The following is a 20695-nucleotide window of genomic DNA, read 5'->3' as shown; positions in this document are numbered from 1 at the left end:
AGAGGCTCTGCTCGACCTGTAGACACTGTATACAAGGGTGTGTTCACCGCTTCATCCCCATCACTATACGTTCTGTCTCCTGCTTTTCCCAGGAGTTTCTGTACATTGTGTTAATAATATACTAATCTAAACTATTAGCGGTGACATGGCTGATGGGGCGATTTCTTTTGCCACAGTCTTTTTGGCCGGGGAGTCGCAGCGGCTATCTCTGAAACTGCTGTTGCACCGATAGAGTGAGTGAAACTGCTGCTGCACATGAGAACATGCGCTTTGACTTAATCTTTTAAAGCAACGGGTATTCAAACTTTTTTGTTGGAGGAAAGGGGCCGTATTATAGAAACGTCCATACTCTAGAATCCTATCTTATCTCTGTAGTTACAGTTATAATCTAATTTAGGACAAAACCTATAACAGAATTACATTTCCTAAATGCATTCTTATCTTTGCTTCAGAAAGGAAACGGGTGAGTACAGAAGCATCTTTACTTGCCCCCCCCCCCTTCCAAAAAAAAAAAAATCAAAAAAAAAAAAAAAATGTAAAAAGTATAATACATTGAGGATAACCCCGGTTGCGTCAAACAGTTTAACACCCATAGGCGGAGGGTGAACGAATTGCAGGGAGGCTATGTACCAAAGTCTTTCTAGCAAGTCAGTCCATTGTCGGCCATCTTTGGAACGCTTTTTTTTTTTCTTTTCTTTTTTTTCTTTTTTTATTGAGCTTTATTGACCAGTAAGAAAGGTACATTACAAACATTAATGGTCTGGTACAATAATATACATTTCTTATCCAGACAATAGACAAGCACAAACACAAAGAAAAAACAGTCACATGAGAAACATGTAAAGGATGAGAAACTGAAGTACATAAAATAAATGATTAAATATTTTTAGGGGGGTAACCTTCTTCTTCATTGACTTCAGTGATAAGAAATAATGACATAGCTCCTTGTGAAATGTATAAAAGTTCGGTACTGTTTTAAGGAATCTACTCTTATGTAGAAAGAATAATAATTATGTTAATTGCTAAGTCGTGTGTTCCCTCTTTCATAAATATACCAAATATCACATTTTCTCTTGTTAATTCAGAAAAATTGTCAAATTTAGGAAATGCACTGCATCCGGAAAGTATTCACAGCGCTTCACAGCCTTATTCCAAAATGGATTAAATTCATTATTTTCCTCAAATTTCTACAAACAATACCCCATAATGACAATGTGAAAGAAGTTTGTTTGAAATCTTTGCAAATTTATTAAAAATAAAAAAACGAAAAAAAAAAATCACTTACGTAAGTATTCACAGCCTTTGCCATGACACTCTGAATTGAGCTCAGGTGCATCCTGTTTCCACTGATCATCCTTGAGATGTTTCTACAACTTGATCAGAGTCCACCTGTGGTAAATTCAGTTGATTGGACATGATTTGGAAAGGCACACACCTGTCTATATAAGGTCCCACAGTTAACAGTGCATGTCAGAGCACAAACCAAGCCATGAAGTCCAAGGAATTGTCTGTAGACCTCCGAGACAGGATTGTATTGAGGCACAGATCTGGGGAAGGGTACAGAACAATTTCTGCAGCATTGAAGGTCCCAATGAGCACAGTGGCCTCCATCATCCATAAATGGAAGAAGTTTGGAACCACCAGGACTCTTCCTAGAGCTGGCCGCCCGGCCAAACTGAGCTGGGGGAGAAGGGCCTTAGTCAGGGAGGTGACCAAGAACCCAATGGTCACTCTGACAGAGCTCCAGCGCTTCTCTGTGGAGAGAGGAGAACCTTCCAGAAGAACAACCATCTCTGGAGCACTCCACCAATCAGGCCTGTATGGTAGAGTGGCCAGATTGAAGCCACTCCTCAGTAAAAGGCACATGACAGCCTGCCTGGAGTTTGCCAAAAGGCACCTGAAGGACTCTCAGACCATGAGAAACAAAGATTGAATTCTTTGGCCTGAATGGCAAGTGTCATGTCTGAAGGAAACCAGGCACCGCTCATCACCTGGCTAATACCATCCCTACAGTGAAGCATGGTGGTGGCAGCATCATGCTGTGGGGATATTTTTCAGCGGCAGGAACTGGGAGACTAGTCAGGATCGAGGGAAAGATGAATGCAGCAATGTACAGAGACATCCTTGATGAAAACCTGCTCCAGAGCGCTCTGGACCTCAGACTGGGGCGAAGGTTCATCTTCCAACAGGACAACGACCCTAAGCACACAGCCAAGATAACAAAGGAGTGGCTACGGGACAACTCTGTGAATGTCCTTGAGTGGCCCAGCCAGAGCCCAGACTTGAACCCGATTGAACATCTCTGGAGAGATCTGAAAATGGCTGTGCACCGACGCTCCCCATCCAACCTGATGGAGCTTGAGAGGTCCTGCAAAGAAGAATGGGAGAAACTGCCCAAAAATAGGTGTGCCAAGCTTGTAGCATCATACTCAAAAAGACTTGAGGCTGTAATTGGTGCCAAAGGTGCTTCAACAAAGTATTGAGCAAAGGCTGTGAATACCTTTTTTATTTTTTTTTTAAATTATTATTTTTTTTTCTTTTTAATAAATTTGCAAAGATTTCAAACAAACTTCTTTCACGTTGTCATTATGGGGTATTGTTTGTAGAATTGAGGAAAATAATGAATTTAATCCATTTTGGAATAAGGCTGTAACATAACAAAATGTGGAAAAAGTGAAGCGCTGTGAATACTTTCTGGATGCACTGTAACCAGTAATTTTACATTTCATAAAATAAGTGTTCTGTCATTTCAATTTGTTCATAACAATTGCTCATTTTGTTATGATCTAGACCAAATCTGTGTCTTAAAAATTCTCCAGAAGGATATATTCCGTTAAGAGTTTTAAAGTGGACTTCCTTTGCTTTTGGTGCAATTGGGAATTTAAAATATTTTGTTCTCAATTTCTTAACCTCATCATAAGAAAAATATTGGAGAATTGAATTATTATTTTCTTTTTTGTGAAGAAAATGGATATAATTCATTGACAAAAGCTTTCCGGATTGTGATGTTTGGCAATTTCAGGTTAGTGAGAGCTAGTCCATTCACCAAGAGTTTAGGAAGATGAGGATTTACATTACATTGACAAACTATAAGACATTTGAATTATAGATTGTGGGATTACTTTGATAACAATATCATACTGTTTTCGGTCATTTATCTTAAATTTTGAACAAAAAATCTCAAAAGGCATTATGATTCCTGTATTTTTCAAATGGTGCATCACAGACCATATTCCTTTCTCAAATCAATTGTTGTAGAACAAAGACTTGTTCCTAAATACCACATATCTACAATTCCACAACAGGATGTATATTAGGGCTAAAATTATGCTTGTAAATCATCTTCCAATACAGTAATACCTGTTGATGAAACTCTGATAACTTGACAGAGTTTTTTTTTAGGTCATAATCACATCTAAGAAGGAGATTGATTGCCCCCTAGTTTCATAAAAATTTTGCTAGGGATATGGAACCAAAGGCTGTTTTCATTTTTCACAAATCTTAGCCAATTCGTTTTGATAGTACCATTAATACACTCAATATCAATGGCTTTCAGACCTCCTTCATCAAGCTCTTTCACCATAATTCCTTTCCTAATGTAGTGTGTTTTTCTTTTCCAAATATAATTCAAGTTTGCCTGGTTTTATTGCATTTTTGGGGAGTGACATCTTGAAATACATTCTATTTTGTAAGAAAAATACAGCCAATAATAGAGATATCTCTTTGAGACCACAAATTCAAATAAGATTTACATTTATCTAAATTATTCCAAATGTTGAGATTATTTAGTGCATTTTTATCCTTTGTAATGTGTATGCCTGGGTATTTAATGGTTGACTTAACAGGGATATTATGAATTATCAATAGAGGGGAGTTATGAATTTGAAGTAATTCACATTTTTTAAGGTTTAATTTTAAGCCAGATGCTCTAGAAAATAAATCTATTGTTTTGAAGATTTTTGGAACTTGGTTACTATTTTTCATATATATGGTTGTGTCGTCTGCCACTTGGCTGATTGCCAGCTGTTTGCCTAACACTGTTAATTTTTCAAAGTCTGAGTTTTTTTTTTTTTTTTTATAAGAATAGAGAGCATTTCCGCAGCAGTAATAAATAGTAAAGGAGAGATAGGACACCCTTGTTTAATTCCTTTATCAATTATAAATCTTGGAGACTGCATGCCTAGGTGCTTCATTTTATACACCTGTGGCCATGGAAGTGATTGGAACACCTGAATTCAGTTATTTGGATGGGTGAGCGAATACTTTTGGCAATATTGTGTATTTCATAGGATCAGAAAATGATCATCTACTTCGAATACACAAACAATCCAATGGCCACCAGTATCACCAATAGTAGTTAACATTTTCCCAGGGAAATTGTTTAACAGTATAGCAACACCTGCTGACCTATTCGTGTCATGACAATACAATATTTTGTCTCCCCATTGGTTTGACCAGAATTTTTCATCCATGGCATTAGAATGGGTTGCTTGGATAAGAAAACATTGTGCTTTTTCATTTTTACAAAAAAGGAAGATTGATTTTCTTTTAACAGAATCTCTTAGACCCCTAGTGTAAAGTGAAACATAAGAGAACATTGGATTAAAGGGAGAAATAAAAAAGGGAAGGAGAAAGGGAATATAAACGTAATAAATAAATAAAAAAAAAAAACAAAAAAAAACTGCCTTTTAAAATGTACATTTTCGTTAAAAAAAAGGCAAGTATTTCAATGAACTAATGTAAAGTTAGCACAACCTGAAATTTGACATTTTTCTCTTTCTTGACCTTCAAACTGAGGCTTTTTTTTTCTTTTTTTTTAAATTTATTTTACTATAACAACATTTCTTTAACTTGCAACACGAAATAATAGCATTAGAACATTGTTACTGTTGTAGAAGAGAGTCTCTAAAAATGAGTTTTAATATAAAACCTCTCTTTGGAACGCTCTCCGGAGGCTATTTCCAGTCACGACAGTGCAGCTACTATCTACTTGAATTGAGAAAGACCAAAATCTCAAAAACGGTTGATCAAGATTACGATCAAAGAACATATTTCAAATCAGCAATAAAATATGACAATACTGGAATCATACATTGTGATTCCCCCCCCTCATATTACACTAAAAACCGCAATTTTCCCGGCTTGTATAGCTAATGCGCATGCGCATTCTAAAGTTGATTGACAGGTAATTGGCTTTTTTACCTGTAAGGCGGGACTTCCTTTCTACACCACTTGACCGTTGGGCGCTCAGAGCTCCTTGGATGAGCGTTCCAATTTCTCCAATTCATTTTAATAGGAGTTGCCTATCTCTGCTAAATAATCTCTGTATGTACTATGTACCCCACCCAAAAAATTACATATATATATATATATATATATATATATATATATATATATATATATATATCAGACCATGTGTAATAAATATGTATAATAAAACATTTAAATGACATGCTTTGCTATCTGGAGCCAATTAATAATAATGAAAAATACAAATAAAATATATTGCCGGTACTATCTACTGTAACACCTACATACAACACTCTAGTTTCAAGTCTAGATTAATATTTTAATAATAATAATAACAATACATTTGTATTGTTATTTACAGAGACCAGACGCCAGTACTCATATTGATGATTAGGCCTGTTTTAGCGACAGAAAACCTAGAGCATATAAAGGAGACCGGAGTCAGTTGTAAGATTTTTCACATTTTGGGGAAAATTTTAGGGTCCCACTTTATATTAGGTGTATTTAACTACTATGTACTAACATTAAAATTACATACAATGTATATATTGTGTAACTTCATGTTGTTCTGCTTCTCACAAAATTCTCACAAAATTCACTTTTGCTGCTACTGAAGTTGAGGTACAGGTAGGTTTAGGAGAAGGGATATGGTTAGAGTTTAGGGTAAGGGTTGGGGTAGATTTTTTTTAAGGTTAGGGTTAAATGTATTTAATGCAGGTACTTTAAATGTAAGTGCAACAACACATATGCACATAATAAGTACATTGTATCAAATGCTTAAGCAGTAGTTTTTTTGTTGTTGTCTGAGACTGTCAATCCACACATCTTATCGTGTGGCTTGTTGAGCGTGTTACCGCGGAGACCTAGCGTGTGTGGAGGCACTATTCACGCTATTCTCCGCGGCATCCATTCACAACTCACCACGTGCCCCACCGAGAGCAAGAACCACTTATAGTGACCATGATTGGTTGCTTAGGAAGCTTGACTGGAGTCACTCAGCACACCCTGGATTCGAACTTGCGACTCCAGGTGTAGTAGTCAGCGTCACTACTTGCTGAGCTACCCAGGCCCTGCTTAAGTAGTAGTTAAAGACACCTAATAAAAAGTGGATCCAATTTTTATGCTATATATATATATATATATATATATATATACATACATATATATATATATATATACATACATACATACATACATACAGGGTTGGGGAATAACGGAATACATGTAACGGGATTACGTATTTAAAATACAAAATGCATTTGAACAGCAGTGAAACACTTTCTTATGATGTGTTACATTCATACGAGCAGTTACAAAAGACTGCACGCTGTCATTGATGCTAAAGGGGCAATACACAGTATTAAGAACTAAGGGAATGCAGATTTTTTTTTCATTATTGCCATGTTTTGTTTTATGATTGTGCCATTCTGTTATAACCTACTGTTGAATATGAATCCCATAAGAAATAAAAGCTCACTCATGTTTTCTTTAAAAATGGTACATATATTACCAATTACCAAGAGTATGCAAATTTTGAGCAACTGTATATATATTTTTTGCGTATTTCTATATATACTTATATTTTTTATTGGCTTTTTAAAAAAAACATTTATTTTTAATTATTATTATCTCTGTCTTGTTGCTGTATTGTTTGTGCAGTGGAAGCTTCTGTCACCAAGAAAATATCCTTGTATGTGTAAGCATACTTGGCAATAAAGCTTTTTCTGATTCTGAAGTGTAGGGCAATGTCTTATACTGAGCCCCCGACCCACACTGCAAGCAATGTTTATTAGAATTATCTCTGTGCATCTTTTTAGCAATCTAAAGATAATGTTTTTAATACTGATTCCAAAACCCTATATCATTTTATAAAACATGTTTATTTCTTATCTTCCCGATGCTTCAAATTCCTTTATTTTGAATGGTATCTTTGCAACTCTTCAAAAACATTCTCACGGTTTCACAACAGGCATGGCATGCCCCTTTCAGACTGCGGTCTAACTTCAGAAGAGTGACACACTTCAGCTTGATGTATATCTGTTTCCTGGCTATCTGTTGTTTGCTTTTGATTCTTGTTTCAATAACCTCCCCTCTAGAATTTTTTTTTTTTGGGACTGACTGTACTGGTATACCTCTTGTGTTGTGCATTCATTCAACTCAAGCAAAGAACTGTGGTGGATTAAAGCCATTTATCTAAACTTTGTGAGGCTCATTTAATTAGTTCACAAAATATCCTCTCACTATGTGGATTTCACTTGCAAAAATGGTGCACAACAACATGTAGAATATTTTAGAAATGCACTGATGCCATTTTAGAAATTAAATATATGGAGGCCTACCCATACTTTCTTTTTTGGTACTTTCCAATACCAGTTCATTTCTTTTAGTAATGTTGTCATTTACAAGTCCAGTACAGTGAGGCAGATTAAGTAAGTCTGAAGTAAGTTTGGAGCAGAAGAAATAGAAATAAACCTTGTGTAAATTGTCAGCTTTACACTAAGCTAAAATGCTATTTCTAGCCATTCTACATGCACATTACCAGGCACGATCATATTTTTTTTATCAAGAAAATTCACGTTGGATCATAAATTTTTTTTTTCTAGTAAAACCTTTGATATTAGAGCAAAAATCATATTCTTGATAATAATTTTTGTATTGTTTTCCTGTAAAAATATCTAAAAATCCTTAAAAAAGATCAATTTGATTTATCTTGTTTTAGAAACAACACTACATTATATATATAGGTTTTTCAGAGAATGTATTTTTTAACATGTGTATTTTGTCTTACTGTACTGGCAGAGTTTTTATAGTCAAAACAAGTGAAAATATCTACCAGAAAAAATCTACTTCAATCTACTGAAGAAGTAATCCAAAGTATTTAGAATACGTTACTGACCTTGAGTAATCTAACGGAATACATTACAAATGACATTTTACAGCATGTAATCTGTAATCTGTAGTGGAATACATTTCAAAAGTAACCCTCCCAACCCTGTGTATATATATATATATATATATATACAGCTCTGGAAAATATTAAGAGACCACTGCAAAATTATCAGTTTCTCTGGATTTACTATTTATAGGTATATGTTTGAGTAACATTAACATTTTTGTTTTATTCTATAAAGTACTGACAACATTTCTCCCAAATTCCAAATAAAAATATTGTCATTTAGAGCATTTATTTGCAGAAAATGACAACTGGTCAAAATAACAAAAAAGATGCAGTGTTTTCAGACCTCAAATAATGCAAAGAAAACAAGTTCATATTCATTTTTAAACAACACAATACTAATGGCATGATAAAGTACACTAAATATGTCAACTAATTTCACAAATATGTCAACTCGTTTCATTTTGCAGGTGCAACATGCCAGCAAGCAGATCAGTGCAGACAAAGAGTACAAAGGAATTATCGACTGTTTTGAGAGGATTCCCAAGGAGCAAGGCTTTGTCTCCTTTTGGCGTGGCAACATTGCCAATGTCATTCGCTACTTCCCCACTCAAGCTCTCAACTTTGCCTTCAAAGATAAGTACAAACAGATTTGTCAGAGTGGTGTAGATAAGCACACGCAGTTCTGCTGATACTTTGCTGGTAACTTGGCCTCTGGTGGTGCTGCTGGAGCCACTTCCCTTTGCTTTGTCTACCCACTCGATTTCGCTTGAACCAGACTTGCTGCAGATGTCGGGAGAGCTGGCAGCAGCAGGGAGTTCAGCGGGCTGGTCGACTGCCTGGTCAAAATCTTTAGGTCAGACGGGCTGCGAGGCCTGTACCAGGGCTTCAATGTCTCTATTCAGGGCATCATTATCTACAGGGCATCCTACTTCGGATTCTATGACACTGCCAATGATGGGAGCTTTATGCTTGGAAAAAATAAAGTTATTAGTAAAAACTTAAAAGTATAAATAAAAGTTTAAAATTTGAACATAGATGAGAATTGCTTGCTAAAATAATGTTAATATATGGATTTCTGATAAATATTTCTCTCCGATGTTTGACATTAAAGGAATATTCTGGCTTCAATACAAGTTAAGCTCAATCGACAGCATTTGTGACATAATATTGTTTACCACAGAAAATAATTTTACTCATCCCTCCTTTTCTTTAAAAAAAAAAGCAAAAATCAAGGTTACAGTGAGGCAACACAATGGATGTGAATGGGGCCAATTTTTATTTTTTATTTTCTAAAGGCACTGATAGTAATTATTCAGTTAAAACTTGTGTCTAACTTGAGCTGTAAAGTTGTTCAAATCATAATTTTTACAGTCGTTTTAGGGTTTTTGAGTTTACAGTGTTATGTCGTCATGACAACAAAGTTGTAAAATTGTATATAACTTTACACATAAAATGTTAGTAAGCGATTTTATCACTCTAAAATCATGTTCACTTGCATACTCTTTATGTCTTGTGGCTAGACTTTTGAAACAGTGAGTATTTTAATGTCTACATATTGGCTCCCATTCACTTCCATTGTAGTGCCTACTGTAAGCCAGATATCTGTTTGTTTTAAAGAAATATATGTTTGTGTCAGTCAACATCGTGCTACAAATGCTGTCAATTAAGCTTAGTTTTTATTGAACCTGGAATATTCCTTTAATTGGCTAAATGGAGAAGTGTGATTTAGGTGTCTATTTTTCTTGAAATTATATACAGTATAAATTACATATAATTTTTTATGTAAATGTCCATATGTTATCTGTTGTGTTCTTTTAATGAATGGTCTATTTGTTTTGTTAATAACATCTGACCTACATGTTTGCATGCATGCATTCTCGTGTGGCACTGCACAGGCATGTTTCCAGACGCTAAGAACACCTACATTGTGGTGAACTGGATGATTGCCCAAACTGTGACAGCAGTGGCTGGCGTGGTGTCCTATCCCTTTGACACTGTGCGGCATCGCATGATGATGCAGTCTGGGCGCAAAGAAGGTATACAACACATGCTCGAACACATGCACTCATTTAAATAACTACAAGGATATTGAGCAAAAAAAGGTCAGCACACTGCTGCTCCCAAAAATCTTGATGTGTGTGTTTTTTACATTTTGATATCTAATTTTGAGATCTGATTTGAATAGTTTTATTTATTTCAACTCAAGTCATTGTATTTTGTCTTCCAGCGGATATTATGTACATGGGAGCCATTGACTGCTGGAGGAAAATTGCTCGTGATGAGGGTGGTAAAGCATTCTTCAAAGGGGCTCTGTCCAATATATTTAGAGGATTTGTGGGCGCTTTTGTGCTTGTGCTAAATGATGAAATCAAGAAGTTTGATTAAACAATAAGTAAAAGAAACAACTTAGTAGAATAGCTCTTAACACAGAGTTTTAACTAAACCCTGTCCACTCAACACAAATGTGGCCTTGGTTAAATATGTAAGATGATCAAATATAAAATATATTTAATTAAGACTATGTGAATCTGTTGTTATACATTTTAGGTTTAGAGAAAGCACTATCCTTCTATTATAAAAACACAGATTTTATCAAAAGAAAGCACCTGTGGGCCTATATGTGATTTTAGCATGAAAACAGACTTTGTCCCCATACATGTATCAAGCTGTGGTTTGACGCAGTGGCTAAAAAGCAGCTATAAGTAGGAAGTTTATACATCAAATAAAAAATGTATATATGTGTATGTATGCTTATGAAATGAGCAAAACAGATCAATATTTATGCTAAAAATACAAAATAAAAACCACCAGCCATATCACCCTGTAGCTCTAGACTGGTTGCCCACTGAAGGGTTGAGCTTGGTCAGTACCTGGATGGGAGACCACCTGGGGAAAACTAAAGTTGCTGCTGGAAGAGGTGTTAGTGAGGCCAACTGGAGGTGCTCACCCTGCGGATAGTGTGGGTCCTAACGCCCCAGTATAGTGATGGGGACACTATCCTGTAAAAAGGGACCGTCCTACAGATGAGACGTTAAACTGAGGTCCTGACTCTCTGTGGTCATTAAAAATTCCAGGGCACTTCTCATGAACAGAGGGGTGTGACCTTGGTGTTGTGGCCAAATTCCCACCACTGGCCCTTATCAATCATGGCCTCCTAATAATCCCCATCCATGAATTGGCTATATCACTCCACTCTCTACTCTCCACCAATAGCTGGTGTGTGGTGAGAGTACTGGTGCACTATGGCTGCCGTTGCATCATCCAGGTGGATGCTGCACACTGATGGTGGTTGAGGAGAGTCCCGTTCACTGTGTAAAGCGCTTTGAGTGTCGTGTCTGAAAAGCGCTATATAAAATGTAACATTCATTCCTTCGTTCTTCGTTCATTCATTCATTCCCAATTTGAGCCATCTTTAGTAGATCAATGAATGTTTCTCATCAAATGCTCAAAATATGTACTGTACATAATAATCCTATTATTTATTATTGTTAATCTCACATACTAAAATACAGTGCTCTGCTCTTTGTTTTTTTGGTACAGACCTATATTTTAAGCTTTACATGAAAAAAGTTCCTCTCTCTCTCTCTCTCTCTCTCTCTCTCTCTCTCTCTCTCTCTCCTCTTCCTCCCTCTCTCTTTTTTGGACACCATGCTGTTGAGCCTGCTGGAAAATAAGGAACATTTTTGACGATTAACATAATGTTATAATGCAATTTTTAATGATGTGTATGTGATGAAGTGTGGGTCTATTGTATTAGTTTTTTAAATGCCATTTTATTGAGTACAGTTTTTATTTTTATTTTGTATTTCTATTCTAGTTTAATGAAAAGTATACAATTAATATTCTGTAAAACTCTGTAGGAGTTTACAAATATCACTGTTAAGCAGCACATAATTCATGCCATAGGGGGCTTTGGAGCAAGTATCGCGATAAACCTCGTGAGTGTGCGTAGCGTATCCTCTGCAGCATCTCCATCACTTTCTGCTCTACTGTAGCCTACCTCCTGCTTCTTCCAGCAGTTATCAGTATATTGTGTTGATAATATAGTCTTCTGAGCTAAAGTATTAGCGCTGCCATGGCTGATGCTGCAATTTCTTTCGCTAAAGACTTTTTGGCTGGTGGAGTCGCTGCGGCTATTTCCAAAACTGCAGTCGCACCGATAGAGAGAGTGAAACTGCTGCTGCAGGTGAGAAGGACATGTTGTGCCCGAGCGCGAGATACGTCATTGCTCAGGACTGCTCATAACGCAATCTGACATACCCTAATGCATGGCAATGCATAAATCTTTTCTGACGTATTAAATAATAACACGAATCCTCTTTTGGCTGGTACGATGCGCTTTGACTTTAACCCGTAAAGGTCACACGAAATGTATGTTCTTTGTTTGCAACGTCCGCATCCTTAGAGCATCCTTTACAACGATGTATTGTTAAGCCTAACATTCAAACTGCCGCTGTAAAATCGAGTTTCCATGCTTGCATCTTCCCATTACCATTTTTACTACTAGATTTAAGAACGTACTGTGTGACTTTGGCAGCTGGCTGGGTGGCACGTCTATCCCCCCTGCGGTCTTGTCTCATTTTACAGGCCCTGGCTTTATGTATTAGGTCAAATTTAGCCAAGAATGAATGACGTTCCTTCCTGGATCAACATTTTTTGTTAGTTCTAGAACAAAATTCCTGACAAACTAACCTTCGAATAACCGTAAAATCAGAGGGAAATTATAGGTTTATACGCCGATCAGCCACAACATTAAAACCACCTGCCTAATATCATGTAGGTCCCACTCTTGCCACCAAAACATCGAGGCATGGACTCCACAAGACCTCTGAAGGTGTCCTGTGGTATCTGGCACCAAGATGTTAGCAGCAGATCCTTTAAGTCTGGTAAGTTGTGAGGTGGGGCCTCCATGGATGGAACTTGTTGGTCCAGCAAATCTCATTGATGCTCAATCGGATTAAGATCTGGGGAATTTGGAGGCCAATTTAACACCTTGAACTCTTTGTCATGTTCCTCAAACCATTTCTGAACAATTTTTGCAGTGTGGCAGGGTGCACTATCCTGCTGAAAGAGGCCACTGCCATCAGGGAATACCATTGCCGTGAAGGGGTGTATGTGGTCTGCAACAATCATTAGGTAGTTAGTATGTGTCAAAATAACATACACATGAAGGACCCAATGTTTCCCAGCAGAATATTGCCCAGAGCATCACACTGCCTCCGCCGGCCTGCCTTCTTCCCATAGTGCATTCTGCTGCCATCTCTTCCCCAGGTAAACGACGCACACACACCCGGCCATCCACATGATCTAAAAGAAAATGTGATTCATCAGACCAGGCCACCTTCTTCCATTGCTCCATGGTCCAGTTCTGATGCTCACGTGCCCATTGTAGGTGCTTTTGGTGGTGGACAGGGGTCAGAATGGGCACTCTGACCGGTCTGCGGCAACGCAGCCCCATACACCACAAACTGCGATGCACTGTGTGTTCTGACACCTTTCTATTATGGCCAGCATTAAATTTTTCAGCAGTTTGGTCTACAGTAGCTCTTCTGTGGGATCAGACCAGATGGGCTAGCCTTCACTCCCCACGTGCATCAATGAGCCTTGTGCGCCCATGACCCTTTTGCCGGGTTCACTGGTTGTCCTTCCTTGGACCACTTTTGGTTGGTACTAACCACTGCATACCGGGAACACCCCACAAGACCTGCCATTTTGGAGATGCTCTGACCCAGTCATCTAGCCATCACAATTTGGCCCTTGTCAAAGTCGCTCAGATCTTTGCGCTTGCCCATTTGTCCTGCTTCCAACACATGAAATTCAAAAACTGACTGTTCATTTGCTGACTAATATATCCCACCCCTTGACAGGTGCTGTTGTAACGAGATAATAAATGTTATTCACTTCACCTGTCAGTGGTTTTAATGTTGTGACTGATCAATGGAAGAATGTTGTGTAAGCTCCAAACCCTAAAACCAAAACCCTAAAACTGGGAGGGGGCATAAGTGGCCGTCCTGGGTCACTTGATACCCTAGGTAAGGTATATATACACCCCCCTTCCAAAGTTAGAAACATTGAGAGATTTTTGTTCCTTAAAAAAAAAAAAAGGTTTTCTTTTCACCTCGGAACCATTAAATGAATCAAAACACTACATTAAACATTAGTAAAGCTGCAAATTATTATTAGGCCTGCTGTTTGAAATTCCTCTTTTATATTATTATTAATTTTAAAATAAAATGTTTACCTTTGTTGTCAAAGGCCCATTTTTAGCAGTCATTGCTCCAGTCTACTAAGGAAGTAATGTGTCACGTGATCTTTAAGAAATTATTATTTATAATTATTTATTATTATGTGTTAATTTGGTGTTCAAGAAACATTTCTTTTTGTTAGAACAGTTGAAAACAGAAATGAAATGAAGTATGGACATTGCAATCCATAGTCTTTTTTAAGTTGCTGAAGTATTGCGTACACTTGTATTACTTGCAAGTCACATTCCCCTTGCAAATGAAATGTTGGTTATAAAGTGGCCAAAAAGAAACAAATCTCTCTAGAAATGCATTGGTCTGTTGTTCTTTTGAGAGATTAAAGCTATTCCATGCACTACTGTCTTCAAAGTTTGAGATGTTGAGCTATTCTGAGAAAAGGTGGTTGGAAAATCTGTTAGAACAAGTGCCCTACAGGCCAGTTAAATTTTTGGGAAGTGCTGCAGAAAGCATGGGATTTATCTTTACCTGAAAATCTAGAATAAACGGATTGCTAGAATGCCTAAGGTGTCATTGCTGTAAGTGGAGGATTCTTGGATGAACAGAAAGTTTGAAGAATACAATATTTATTTAAATGGAAATAATCATTTGTAATATTATAAATGTCTTTACTATAATTTCTGATCAATTTAAGGCATTCTCTGTGAATGCAATTATAATTTTCTTTCACAAACAAAAATTGCATATGTTTCCAAGCTACAGTATAGTCATGCATCTTTGTTGTATGGAGCAGCAAAGAGCAGCATTGACATTTTGATAATAGGTAATAAGATTTTGTATTTCATAGTAACCTAACCATAAAATGTGATCTGGCAAAATCACAGTCACCCACTTTCTTAGCTCAGTTTGCTGCATACAAAAAAAAGACATGATTTAGGACACCAAATGAGTCAACTCAGATATCATCTATCTCAGTGGATTTTGTGTTTGAATTTACAGGTACAACATGCCAGCAAGCAGATCAGTGCAGACAAGCAGTACAAAGGTATTATCGACTGTATTGTGAGGATTCCCAAGGAGCAAGGCTTTGTCTCCTTTTGGCGTGGCAACCTAGCCAACGTCATTCGCTACTTCCCCACTCAAGCTCTCAACTTTGCCTTCAAAGATAAGTACAAACAGATTTTCTTGGGTGGTGTAGATAGGCACACACAGTTCTGGCGATACTTTGCTGGTAACTTGGCCTCTGGTGGTGCTGCTGGAGCCACTTCCCTTTGCTTCGTCTACCCCCTCGATTTCGCTCGAACCCGACTAGCTGCAGATGTTGGGAAAGCTGGCAGCAGCAGGGAGTTCAGTGGACTGGTCGACTGCCTGGTCAAAATCTTTAGGTCAGACGGGCTACGAGGCCTGTACCAGGGTTTCAATGTTTCTGTCCAGGGCATCATTATCTACAGGGCATCCTACTTCGGAGTCTATGACACTGCCAAAGGTGGGAGGATTCTGCTTTGTGACAGTAACAAATAAGATTAAAAATCAAAGTTTAGAATGTGAACATAGATGGGAATTTTTAAATAAAATAATTTTGATTAATGAATATTTCTCTCCGATCTTTGACAATAATTGGGGAAATTGTCTCTTTCTCTTGACACAATGGAAAATACTTATATTTTTAATAATACAATAAATCTAAAAATTTAAGAGGCTTGTGCTCTAGCTGATCTAATTTGGCATTGCTGAACCAATGAGATTTCTCTTCTCTCCTGATCTGTAACCAAAACCTCTGACTTGTGTATTTGCATGCATGCATGCATTCTCATTTGGTGCTGTGTAGGCATGCTTCCAGACCCTAAGAACACCCACATTATAGTCAGCTGGATGATTGCACAAACTGTGACAGCAGTGGCTGGTGTGGTGTCCTATCCCTTTGACACTGTGCGGCGTCGCATGATGATGCAGTCTGGGCGCAAAGGAGGTATACAACACATGCTCGAACACATGCATTCATTTGAATAACTCCCTGCTCTCCATGAAGTATGCATATACAGTATTACAGCTGAAGTCTTTGTCTTTTGTCTTCCCAGCTGATATTATGTACACTGGAACCATTGACTGCTGGAGGAAGATTGCTCGTGATGAGGGTGGCAAAGCATTCTTTAAAGGGGCTCTGTCTAATGTATTTAGAGGAATGGGGGGCGCTTTTGTGCTTGTGCTGTATGATGAATTCAAGAAGTTTGTTTAAACAATATATACTAAGAAATAGTACAGTAGCTCTTACCACAACATTACATCCTATGAATAATAGTGTCAAGATTTAACCAAACCCTATCCACTCAGCACAAATGCGAATTTGGTTAAATAGTGTTAGATGACAAAAGAAATTAATATTTTTCTGTATGTGAATTCTGTTGCTATATTTTTATGTTAAGAGACTGCTCTAGCCACCTATGAAAAAGTAAATATTTTATCAAAAGGAAGTATCTGTATATGCAGTTTAAATATGAAGACAGACTTTGTCCACATATGGTGTCATGCAGTGGCTAAAGAACAGCAATATGGAGAAACATTACATTCAAAATTAAAAAATATAAATATGTATTCATAAGAAATTAGTGGCAAATAGTTAAATAATCAATGCTTAAAATAATTCAAATGCATTCATTTGTTGATTTTCTTCATAATGTTCCTCCGTAAATCTGAGACATCACTTGCAGATCGAGTCCATATCATGCAATAGCATAATAATTCCACAAGAGGTCATGACAACATTATTTTTAGTCCTGCTTTCAAACTGTTATCCTATCGACCTATCAAACTATGGACTCCATTTCTAAGTTCTCTTATCCAAGGCTCGTGGTAACAAGGATAAACAGGATCACTCTCCAAATAAAATGTGGAGTTCAAAAGCCGCAGCATAATGTTCCGCTCTTGAAACATTTTCTCTGGTCACAAGTTGGACTGAAATTTTGTGTCAGATGGAATCATAGAGGTATTAAATTAGACGCTTTAATTCACAACAGATTTGCCCTCTATCTGTCTCTGTTAACACACATACCAACACAGTAAAGCTCTCCAGCAAAGAATGTTTGGCGCAAGAGACATGGCATACTCAGACCTTATGTGACATGAAAAGTGTATTTCAATGATTTCTCTTTTTTGGAATTCCGCTTAAGTATTTTCCATCTTGTATAATGAGGGGAGTCATATTTTGTTGTCAGGCTCAGTGTTTGGTTGCGTCAGACTGATCTTTATTATGTAGATTCCGTTTTCAGAAGTAGAAATGCAAGGGCAAGCAAGGCAGGGCATTTTGAGTTCAGTAATGCATGCACTGTAACGTTATACTCACTTTTAACATGTAAAGCAATGGTAATCTTATGCCACACTATATGGAGAGAAGGGCTGTACTTTCAGACTACTTGCAGTTTAATGTTTGAACACCAAGAATGCTTGTAAATTCAATAAAAGTGGGAAAACCCAAATGGTTGTTTTTTTTTAGATCTGGTTGAGGTATTTAACAAGTAATTATTTAGAGTTTGTGGAGATTTAAAGTTGTGTGAAAATGATTATTTTTTGTTGCATTTTTCTAATTTAATATAGTTTTCACAACTTGTGTTATTAGCATAACATTTGAGTGAAATTTATATTGAAACTTGAATTCATACATGTACATGAATTTCAGAATTTCTTTGCTTTCATGACAGCATGCACTCTAGTTTTGCAAAGTTTGTGCAAAACCTGATGATCCATGTTTTCCCAGCATGATTTGAAAATATTTTAAAGAGCATCTTGGATGTTTCAATGGAAGCAAGGAAATATGACCTTTTGTACAAAGCAGTAATCATGGTCAATGCAATAATATGTGATCTAGTGCAGAATCTGAAATGTTTTGTATTCAGTGACATCAAACCATTTCTTTGTTTTACATTTTATTTTATTTTTATCCTAAAAAATTTGAAGTGGACACAGACTGGGACCTCACTGTATTTTTACAACACCTTTTTTAAAACACCTTTTTTAAAACTGAATAACACCTTCTGACATTTGTCACACTTCCACTTCAGTATATATTCAAAATGTCCAGCATGTACAATGATCTGTAGATTAACAGAAGATACCGCTATGCATTCACTTCTGAGCCAGAACTGTACTACCAATGGAAGGAGATACAGAATACCCTCATTGAGGCTTCATTCCTGCTTGAAAAAGAAGGTAATAAGCATTCATACATAGTCAGAAAGGGTGAAACAGTAAAACGATTGTCTTCCACAGCTAGAGCATTTCAGAGGTTCAGTAATCAAAGATGATCTACAGTCTTGCACAGCTGGACACAGTCTCTCTATTATGTCTCTGATTTTGTTTACTAGTATCAACAGACAGATTATACAAGTCTTTATAATGAAAACCATGCAAGTCAATCAACTGGCTGAGATCAAAGGCCAGTGTAATTTACCAAAATGGCCATAGTACAAAGCAATCTTCTGTAATGTGAACTGCCTTGTCTGACTCCAAGCATACTGTACATGTCAGATAAATATTAAGTCATTTTCTTCAAATGCAGCCTTGACAGAGGTTTGGAATAGCCAACCTGCAAGTAATTATAATACTAGTGTTAAGTGCTTTGATATTAAAATGACTGGTTTAAAACCATTAACTTTCTTCAGATAAAAGGAAATGTACAACTGTTTCCACATGTGATACTTTGAAAAAATGCATTTATTGATAACACGTGACATGAAATTAAAACATTATCGTATTCTCTTGCATGGATCAGGGGTTTGCAGAAAGCAGACACCTAAAATGACAATTGGAATGACTAACAATATCTAAAAGCTTACACTTAAACATTTTTATCACAGATTTTTTATTTTATTTATTTTTTAAATTAGTGTTTAAAATATGGGTAACACTACAAAAAGGTTCTATTTGTTAACATTAATTAATGCATTATTATGAACAAACAATGAGCTATATATATATATATATATATATATATATATATATATATATATATATATATATATATATATATATTACAACATTATGATCTTTGTTAATTTAAGTTAATAAAAATACAATTGCTCATTGTAAGTTCATGTTAGTTCATAATGCATTAACTAATGTTAACAAATACAACTTTCGATTTTAAAAATGTATGAGTATATGCTGAAATTAACATTAACCAATATTAATAAATGCTGTAAAATTATTTTTCATTGTTAGTTTATGCTAACTAATGTTAAGAAATGGAACCTTATTTTAAAGTGTTACCAAAACATGCTTATTCTAATTTCTTATGGCTACAGCTCTTTATACTGCACTGTGTTCTTCTCACTCTCCTGTTCAAATAAACATTGTTTTCCAACTCTGAATTTTTAGCTAGCAAGTATGCATAATAAGTCCACTTGATGGCACTGTTGAAATGGCAAAGAATTGAGAACGAAACAAAGTAATATCAGCAGGGAGCATTCTAAAATGCTCAAGAAGCATGAACATTCAACAAATAACAGACTGTTAATTCTTACCATTAAAAAGTATGCAATTCTAACTCAGCTACTACTTTATTTTTGTTCTGTTTTGTTTGTGTACATTCAAAGAAATTCCAGTGACATAACCCATTCCTAAATCATGTGCAGTTCAGAGTAATCATAAAGCCATCTTTAAAAAGAGTTTGTGATTTACATACAGATTTTACAGGAAGCATAGTTATAGAAGATCCAGTGATTGTGTTATGTGAAATTAAACGTGACTGCAGAAAAGTACTGAGGTATCCACTAGATCCACGCTTTTTTGTGGTCAGAATCCCATGTGCTTTAGTCAGTCAATACATGAGCACACACTCACTGAGGTGTGGACTGTGAGAAGTGAAATATTTCATGACAGGGCTTTCATCTAGACCTCTGATGACTCTTTGTTGTTGTTTCTGAGTTGTCCCAATGGACCATTCTTACCTTGCAGTCTGCTGGCTGCACACACACACACACACACACACACACACACACACACACACACACACACACACACATGTTGGTGCAGCTATCCTTATGAGGACTCTCCATAGACGTAATGATTTTTGTACTGTATGAACTATATATTCTATCCTATATAACCCTAACCCTACCCCTAAACCTAACCCTCACAAAAAACTTTCTGCATTTTTACATTTTCAAATAAACATAATTTTGTATGTTTTTAAGTGATTTGAATTATGTGGACACTAGAAATGTCCTCATAAACCACATTTATAGCATAATACCCTTGTAATTACCAGTTTGTAACCTAAAAAAATGTCCTCGTAAACCAACCAAACCCCCCCATCACACACACACACACACACACACACACACACACACAC

At 36.5% G+C, this 20695-nt stretch overlaps 1 protein-coding gene and 1 pseudogene across 1 annotated transcript; both read left to right on the top strand.

Annotated features, from left to right (window-relative positions):
• Nucleotides 1-145: 145 nt before the first annotated feature.
• Nucleotides 146-10534, top strand: LOC127448022 (ADP/ATP translocase 2-like; annotated as a pseudogene).
• A 1566-nt stretch (nucleotides 10535-12100) lies between these two features.
• Nucleotides 12101-17822, top strand: LOC127448440 (ADP/ATP translocase 3-like). The gene is made up of 4 exons (XM_051710960.1): nucleotides 12101-12335; nucleotides 15349-15835; nucleotides 16178-16318; nucleotides 16428-17822. The coding sequence occupies exons 1-4, from the start codon at nucleotides 12225-12227 to the stop codon at nucleotides 16583-16585; spliced, it is 897 nt and encodes a 298-aa protein (XP_051566920.1). The 5' UTR covers nucleotides 12101-12224; the 3' UTR covers nucleotides 16586-17822.
• Nucleotides 17823-20695: the final 2873 nt, after the last annotated feature.

Source organism: Myxocyprinus asiaticus, chromosome 11 (assembly GCF_019703515.2).
Source record: "Myxocyprinus asiaticus isolate MX2 ecotype Aquarium Trade chromosome 11, UBuf_Myxa_2, whole genome shotgun sequence".
In the NCBI taxonomy this organism is placed as follows: Eukaryota; Metazoa; Chordata; class Actinopteri; order Cypriniformes; family Catostomidae; genus Myxocyprinus; species Myxocyprinus asiaticus.
The sequence above is the reverse complement of the archived record's forward strand: the minus strand, read 5'-3'. Positions and strand labels throughout refer to the sequence as shown.

Bases quoted from the DNA above. Each gene is read 5' to 3' on its own strand.
- LOC127448440 (XM_051710960.1), top strand. From the start codon at position 12,225: ATGGCTGATGCTGCAATTTCTTTCGCTAAAGACTTTTTGGCTGGTGGA. The intron at 12,336-15,348 runs GTGAGAAGGACA...TTGAATTTACAG, and splicing joins GAGTGAAACTGCTGCTGCAG to GTACAACATGCCAGCAAGCA. The intron at 15,836-16,177 runs GTGGGAGGATTC...GGTGCTGTGTAG, and splicing joins AGTCTATGACACTGCCAAAG to GCATGCTTCCAGACCCTAAG.